Raw genomic sequence first — 8,214 nt, forward strand, 5'->3', positions numbered from 1 at the left:
GTACGCTATGGTTTGCACTAGGCCGGATCTTGCACATGCAGTCAGTGTAGTTAGTAGGTTCATGGGTGATCCTGGTAAGGAGCATTGGCAGGCAGTCAAGAGGATTTTTAGGTACCTAAGAGGTACTTCTGATGTTGGTCTCATTTATGGGAATGATACCCAGTGTTTAGTCACTGGTTATTCGGATTCTGATTATGCTGGAGATGTTGACAGTAGGAGGTCAATGACTGGTTATGTATTTACTCTTGGTGGTTCTGTCGTTAGTTGGAAGGCAACTTTGCAGGCTACAGTTACTTTGTCTACTACTGAAGCAGAGTACATGGCTTGACAGCAGCTGCTAAAGAGGGAATATGGCTAAAGGGACTAGTTAGTGATCTTGGGTTGCATCATGATCAGGCTACTGTTTACTGTGACAGTCTGAGTGCAATATGTTTAGCTAAGGATCAAGTCCATCATGAGAGGACTAAACATTTGAGTGAGATACCATTTCCTAAGGAGTGAGACTAGGATTAAGGTGAAAAAGGTAGGAACTGCTGATAATCCTGCTGACATGTTCACCAAGCCGGTTCCGCAGAGTAAGTTTCAACATTGTTTGGACTTACTCAATGTTCGTGATTGTTAATTGCCCTCCTTGGGCAATTCTGGGGTCCTTAGGGACTAATCTGGTCTGGTTGTCTTTTGGGAAAATCTGGTGTTTGGGAGATTCTGGGCGTTGTGATCAATGCATCTGTTTTTGGGTTATTATGAGAGGATTCAAGTCAAGGTGGAGATTTGTAGAAATATGCCTTGAATCATTGTGCATCGAAGTTGTTCGACAAAATGCGTCAAAGAACGTCTTCGGGTTCCGCCCGATCGGGTCGGGCAGGCCGCCCGATCGGGCCCGCAACGAGAGAAGAAGCTGAAGTGAAAAGGGTTCGCCCGATGACATGGGCGTGTTCGCCCGATCGGGCGAAGTACCGAATTACGACTCGGGCGACTTCGCCCGACCGGGCGCGCAACAAGTTCGGCGAAGTAATTACCGCCCGATCGGGCGGGTTCGCCCGACCCGATCGGGCGGCTGCCCGGTTAACGCGTTTTCGCGTTTTTCTGACGGGATATAAATACTCTGTTTATATTCTAGGGTTTCTTATCACGAAATACATTCTTTTCTCTCTGTAATCTGTTCTTCTCATATAATAAAATATTCTCCCTCTCTCTGCCGTGGACGTAGCCAATTTGGTGAACCACGTAATTCTGGTGTCTGATTTTATTGTTTTTGCATTCATTATTTGTTCTTCCTCACGTCCGTTATAACAAAACATTAGAAAATTTACAAATTATTAGAATAAACGGTCTAATTTTAACATAGAATAATATAAATCCAAGCCTATATTCTTGCAACAAGCCCATTCATCTCACTCCAACCTAAGATTATCCTTGACATTTTGCCCTAACTCAGGGTCTGCTTGATCAACTTATTTTGTCTTATCTTATTTTATAAGGTAATTTATTGTGTGTGTCTAACATCTTATCTTATCTTATCTTATCAAATCTTATCTTATATTATCTTATAAGATCTTATTTTTTCTAAAATAAGTTAAAATAAGTTGAATAGAAATAGAGTCGTGATCGTCCCTTCTCATCTCCTTTCTTTATTTTCCTTTGAGTCTCGTACTACAACGGACAATTCTATAAACTAACCTGACAATCTTATCGAATGAATTAAACTAGTCACTAAAAGGGTTAAACTAGTCACTAAATAAATTAAAGAATGTGGTAAATAAATTAAACTAGTCACTAAAAAAAATTAAACTGACCACTAAATAGATTGAAGTAGTCATTATATTTAGAAAGACAGTATGTTCTCTTCTTAATATTGAGTTTGGATCGTTGTCTAATTTTAAACTAAAAGTAGCTAGGTGGTCTCTTACAAGACCAACTGTAGGACAGTTGGGTAGCTAGATTGGTTTATGCTACAGAAAAAAGTCTTGTAATGAAGGACACAATGAATTTTCTTCACCTGAATTTCACTTAATTAATTATATAGAACTATAAGCTTATACTAAGTATTAGCTTATCTAGACATATATTAACTTGAACTTAGTAGACTTAATTTTCGCCTATATTTGAATTTATTTACCCTTGTCAAGCCTTATTAGAACTTATGATAGATCTTTATTAGCATTATTGGAAAGTGATTCTTACTTCATAGTTCATATTTATATTTCCAAATAAGTGCAACAATTATTTGATTTTTACGTTTGTTGACGCATAACTTTGACCATTAATATCATCAATTATATATTAGCTAGTCAAGGTTGATATTATGAAAATACTCAATAATGTGTATATTGTTGTGTGCTAGGTCACTATCCATAAAAGTTCGTATTATTTTTTTAAATTTCGATACAATTATATTATGGTCAAAGTAAAGTATATTAATAAGGTAAATACTGATTAGAAAACACAGAAACGGCCAAAAAGCGCGGAAATTATTTTAATGACAAATACATCTCACAGGGTAACAACTAGCTGACCAAATGACTTGAGCTAGCTAGCTAATTTCTATAAGATATCATTTTCGTTAAATCCATAAAGAAAAATGAAGAAAAAAGAGAAAAAACATCCACAGAAATTCATACCTCATGATCTCATCCACCGATTGTATAGTGGTAAGGAAAGAGTTGAGAGGGACTACACACACAACATTGTTTCACAATAATAGCCAGCCATACTCACCTGTCCATTTTATTAGTCCTGCCAAAAACCTTCATCCCCCCAATATATCTACTTATTATTATTATTATTACTATTATTTACCCTAAATCGGCCGGTCTAGACCGGCCTCAATAAATAAAAAAACCCATCAAAAATTTCTACCTTCTTTCACTATCCTTGAACACCACTTCTTTTTTAATTTATTTTTTTGGAAAAAAAAATTAATTATTTTTTTATAAAAAAAAAAAAAATCCAACTTTTTTTCCCCTCATCTTTATAGAAATAATTGATGTTCATTTACCATTATTAGCCCTTCCCTAGCTAGTCCTATCATCTTTCTTTCTCTCTCTTCCTCATCTTCCGGGCTATATTTTCTTCTTTTCTCTGTCTTCTTTCTTTCTCTCTCTCCTTCTACTTCTTCATAACATAACATCTTTTTTTCAGGGAATTTTTGTTATAAATACTACAAGGGCAGAATAATCTTACTGTTGGAGTTTAGTAAGATCACCAATAGTTTCTTCTTTAAAAAAAAACAACCCAAAAGATACAACAATATCTATATCTATATATATATATATAACCTAGCTAGCTTCTTTATTTTTCTTATCGAGTATATTTTCTTCTTCGCAAGTTGGGCATTTTTCTTTCGGTTTTTCCGAATTTGTACTATATTTTTTCATTCGGGTTCGTATCGAATCGACAAAAAAGAGAGAATAGAGAGATGACAAACTGTGTAGATCAAGCTGTTCCTTCATCTGAGCAACTTTGCTACATCCCTTGCAACTTCTGCAATATTGTTCTTGCGGTTAATATTACTATGATCTCTTCTTTTATCTTACTGCTTTATTTTCTTGTATAAAGTACCCTTTTAAGTTCTTTTTTTTTTCTAATTAGATTTGATTTTTAGAGAGGTGGGATTTTATTTTTTTTCAAATGTTGTACGGCAAAACTGTCTAGTCTCCATCGTTTATAAGACCCTTTAATTTGGTTATGTTTCTCCCTTCTTTTGATTTCTTCTTCTTTTACAGTCAAATAAAAGTCACACTTTAAAAACATTAGCTCAATATATACTATAGTTGAGCTTAAAATTTGAGTCTTTTTCTTATACCCTAATCACCTAATACAATTATTTGCATATATTCTTTGATTTTGAAATGTGCCCTAAAATTATATATATTTTAAACCCGGTTTAACGATTTAAGGGTATGTAAGACTGTGTACATCAATCAATAGTTATCTTGTCGTTTGTCGGTTTTTATTTTTTTCCTAAGCATCAATTGATAGTGAATTATTCTATTTGTAAAACATTTGAAGTGATAATATATATATATATGAATGATGTGATAATATTGATTAAACAGGTAAGTGTGCCATGCAACAACATGTTTGATATAGTAACAGTCCGATGTGGGCACTGCACAAATCTATGGTCAGTTGACATGGCAGCTGCTTTCCGATCTTTCGCCTCCTCATGGCAGCACCACCAACAGCAAAACTTTCATCAGGTAATTAATTATAGCTAGGGTTTTCAAACTAATTATAATACTGTAATAAAGTATAAACACATCTATCACGGAAAAAACTTTGTCTATCCACCGAGTAGACTACCCACCATTAATAAAGACTGGTTGAGAATTGTGGCTTTTTTAATCCTTTATTAGTAGTGGGTTGTCTACCGATGGCTATGTATAGCAATGTTCATTTATGAAAGTTAAGCTGTCTTGATAAATTAGAATTTTTTTGGTGCTAGTTATAAAATTAGATTAAATAAATACAAAAGAATATTTTTTGGGATTTTTTTTTAATTTTAATTATTTTGGGAAATCTAGGTCTCTTGGGATTTGTTTTCTAGGTATTAACCTTTTTGTTGATTTGATTGGCAATTTCCTTAGATCCTGCAGGTGTTTTTTTTCTTCATTTGTAGGCTGTAGCACACTCTATATAAGTAGTAGACCTAAGCTAGTTTAGCTCTCTGTCTCATATTATGAGGTACTTGAATAATGGAGTATATACTAGATTTGATTTAATAATAATACAGAAAGTCATTACTTTATTTGCAAAAAATTTAAAGTAATTAAGCATGTTTGATTGCAATTCTCTTAACTTCTTGATCTTGCTTTTTCTCTCTAATATTTACTCTCTAGGTTTTAATTACATTATCTAATCATTTTGGTCACTAGATTCAACTTCCCTCATTACATTAATTTCTTTTGAAATTAAGTTGATTACCCTTTTGTACTTGAGTCTTATTTTCAACTTTTTTTTTGTATGTATTTTTTTTTGCTAATTAATAAGATAATAATAAGAAGATTTTACATTTATCAATTCCTAAATATCTATATATCACAAGACTTATCACCATATAAAAGTGATGTTTAATATTATTGTTGTTAGCTAATTGTCATTGAGATCTCAAGCCCAATTATTATATAATTTCAACATTTTTAGCTTCTAACTAGTTTTTCTTTCTTTGTTGTATCATTTTCCACTTGTTTGTTTGGTAATAGGGGCCAAATTGTGGTAATACGGGAGAATATAAGATTGACAATTTGGGTTCATCTTCAAAGTGCAACTACACTAACAAGGCAACAACCATGCGAATTTCCCCTCCTATGAACAATAATACGTCTGAGGAAAGGATTATTAATCGCCGTAAGATTGATTTCTTCTTTAATTAAACTCTTATATATTTACACCAAGGATGTCTTGGTCTAGTGATTAAGATTGAGGTGCTATGAAGGATAGGTCACATGTTCGAATTCCCCTACATTTTCTTTGTATTTTGTACCGCCTTCGTGGCTCATATGGATAAAAAAAACTCTTATACATTTACGCGTCTTTCTTTTCTAGCTAACTAACAACATAATAAATAAATTACTTCCTTCGTTTGAAATTAATCGTCAAATTTAAAATGTACTTCGCACTAGTACTGTGACAACTAAATTCAAATACAAGTAATAGTTTACTAGTAGTTTATAATATTTACACTCATTTTATTAACGATTAAACCCTAATTAACTTTCATCTTCTATGTCTTGTTTTTTTTGTATTCAGCACCTGAGAAGAGGCAACGCGTACCATCTGCTTACAACCAGTTCATAAAGTAAGTGTTTCACTTATTATGGAACCAAGGAAGTACTTACGAGATAATTTATGTGCTTATATCTCCTATTTAAGAAAAATATTAAATGAACAAACTTGATTAACATTGTACATTTGTAATCTACAAAAAATGTGCAGAGAAGAAATTCAGAGGATCAAGGCTAATAATCCGGATATTAGTCATAGGGAAGCTTTTAGTACCGCTGCCAAAAATGTAAGTTTAATACTTTTCCAAATATACTTGGTACATGACATTTCCTATATATACTTCTTTGTTCTCTGAAAAAGAAAATTAAGGTGCTCATCATCTTTAAGGTTGAACTTTATTTGGATATAAAAATCATTAATCAATATCCGTCGAATATATTAAACATGAAAATTATTACATTTATATTAGAGTACGTGTTTATCTTTTAAAGATGGATTAACAATAAAATTTCATTGGTACTAATTATAATTTCATTGGTTCAATTAATTTTCTATATACAGTGGGCGCATTTCCCCCATATTCATTTTGGGCTCATGCTGGAGACGAACAACCAAGCTAAGCTAGATGAGGTAGCTTAACATTATCGCTTTTTACTTTGATAAATTGTGGTATTTTAGTTTTCTCCAAGTGTTTTAGTATTTCATGTATTATTCAAAGCATTAAGGCTCCATTTGATTGTGTGTAAAACGTTTTTAGTGTAAAATGATTTTCATGGAAAACAATTTACAAAGAAAAACACATTTCCAAAATTAGTTTTTCGTTGTTTGGTTGAATGTAAGAAAAATGATAAAACGTAAGGAAAATGAGGGGGAAAGTAAGGAGGTAGATAAGAAAAAGGAAGGAAAACAGTTTTTCCTTCATTTTGAAGGGAAAATGGTTTCCCATCATTATGAGAGCAATTTTGCTCCTAGGGGAACAATAGTTTTACGCTTCTTTACAAACCAAACAATGTATAATTAAAAATAGAGAAAAACAGTTTTTCAAGAAAATGTTTTACGTCCTACCAAATAGAATCTAATTATGAAATGTAGAAAGGAGAAGATTGATCAACTAAAGGAACCTTCTTAAAAATAAAGCGTAGGAAAAATTAGGTATCGATAGGGGAAGTAAGGAGTGTAGATGAATTTGGGGAAGATAATTGCATTAGTTGATGCAAGTATATAGATCTATGAAAACATATCATTAATAAGAATCATGATATATATAGTATGCCATGTTTAAGTCTCTTGATGTGTATTGCTTTTACTACTAAGTCTAGCATTTCCTTTGTAAAAAAGATTACTCATCTCATTATTACAAAAACATAGGTTTGAATTGCCAGTTTATCTTGCCAGCTACTTTTACCACACTTATATGTTAAACTACTACTTAAATAGTTAAAAGCTGACAGCTACTAGTAGGCAGCTAACAGCTACTCCGACAGCTACTTTTGCCGAACAGGCCCATAGTTACTATTTTTTTGGCATTTTTGTTCTATATATATGAAACAATGAATTTCATGAATTATGAATCTTTCACTAAAACTCTTGTTTTCTTATCACAATTTATAGGGCTCACAAAAGCATCTCATGCCAAGGACAGCTTTACTAAACAATTGATCGTCCAAAGAATTCAGATTGAAGCATTTGTTTTCTCATATAAGTAAATGAAGACTAAACTATGTGCTCCAACAAAAGTATTAAACTGTATTTTACTACTTTCAAGTTGTGTTGTGTGGGTTATTTTGGATGTTTTTGTTACATGATCTTGTCATCAATATGCTAAGTATGTAATGAATTATTTTTCAATGTTATAATGATGCAAAGCTCTCCATATGAAAGCAACGACAGGTTGCTTAGCTTCTATATATATATGGTCTCCTTCTAATGCTGAATTATTGTTGCTTTATTCATTGATGACTTCAATATTTACAAATTCTGAGACTAAAGATTTGAGCTATCTTGTGATAGCCTAATACGCTGTAGGATGTTAAATTGTACTCCTTCTGTTTCAAAATATAAGACATTCACATTTTACGAAAATTTATTTTGACCATAAATATCTCTCGCAATATGATAAATAAAATTATAAAAATCATATTGTTGGATTCGTCTTGAAAAATACTATATTAACATTATTTTTTTAAAATTTCTATCAATATAAATTAAAGTAATTAACGGTCAAAATTCGACGTGCCTTATATTTTGAAACGTAACTCGTATACAGCAAACTCAAGATTGTTGCACACTTGACTAATTAAACTTCCTTATGCATCAACGAGTCTCGGGAATGCAACATTAATTACTTGTTGGAAGAGTTATGTCCCCAATGGGTTTTTGCGAATTGAATCCGAATCAAATAGATTTTATGAGGTTTTGGAATATATATATCAGGTGGTTTTTACCAACAAAAAAAAACAAATTCTGTACGCTATGCATATAATTCAT

At 32.3% G+C, this 8,214-nt stretch overlaps 1 protein-coding gene across 1 annotated transcript; it reads left to right on the forward strand.

The window, feature by feature from the left end:
• Positions 1 to 2,996: 2,996 nt before the first annotated feature.
• On the forward strand, positions 2,997 to 7,636 carry LOC104902014 (axial regulator YABBY 5). The gene is made up of 7 exons (XM_010689657.4): positions 2,997 to 3,502; positions 4,059 to 4,202; positions 5,205 to 5,349; positions 5,752 to 5,800; positions 5,938 to 6,013; positions 6,289 to 6,357; positions 7,339 to 7,636. The coding sequence occupies exons 1-7, from the start codon at positions 3,419 to 3,421 to the stop codon at positions 7,384 to 7,386; spliced, it is 615 nt and encodes a 204-aa protein (XP_010687959.2). The 5' UTR covers positions 2,997 to 3,418; the 3' UTR covers positions 7,387 to 7,636.
• The last annotated feature ends 578 nt before the right edge of the window (positions 7,637 to 8,214 follow it).

This window comes from Beta vulgaris, chromosome 8 (assembly GCF_026745355.1).
Source record: "Beta vulgaris subsp. vulgaris cultivar EL10 chromosome 8, EL10.2, whole genome shotgun sequence".
Taxonomy (NCBI): Eukaryota; Viridiplantae; Streptophyta; class Magnoliopsida; order Caryophyllales; family Amaranthaceae; genus Beta; species Beta vulgaris.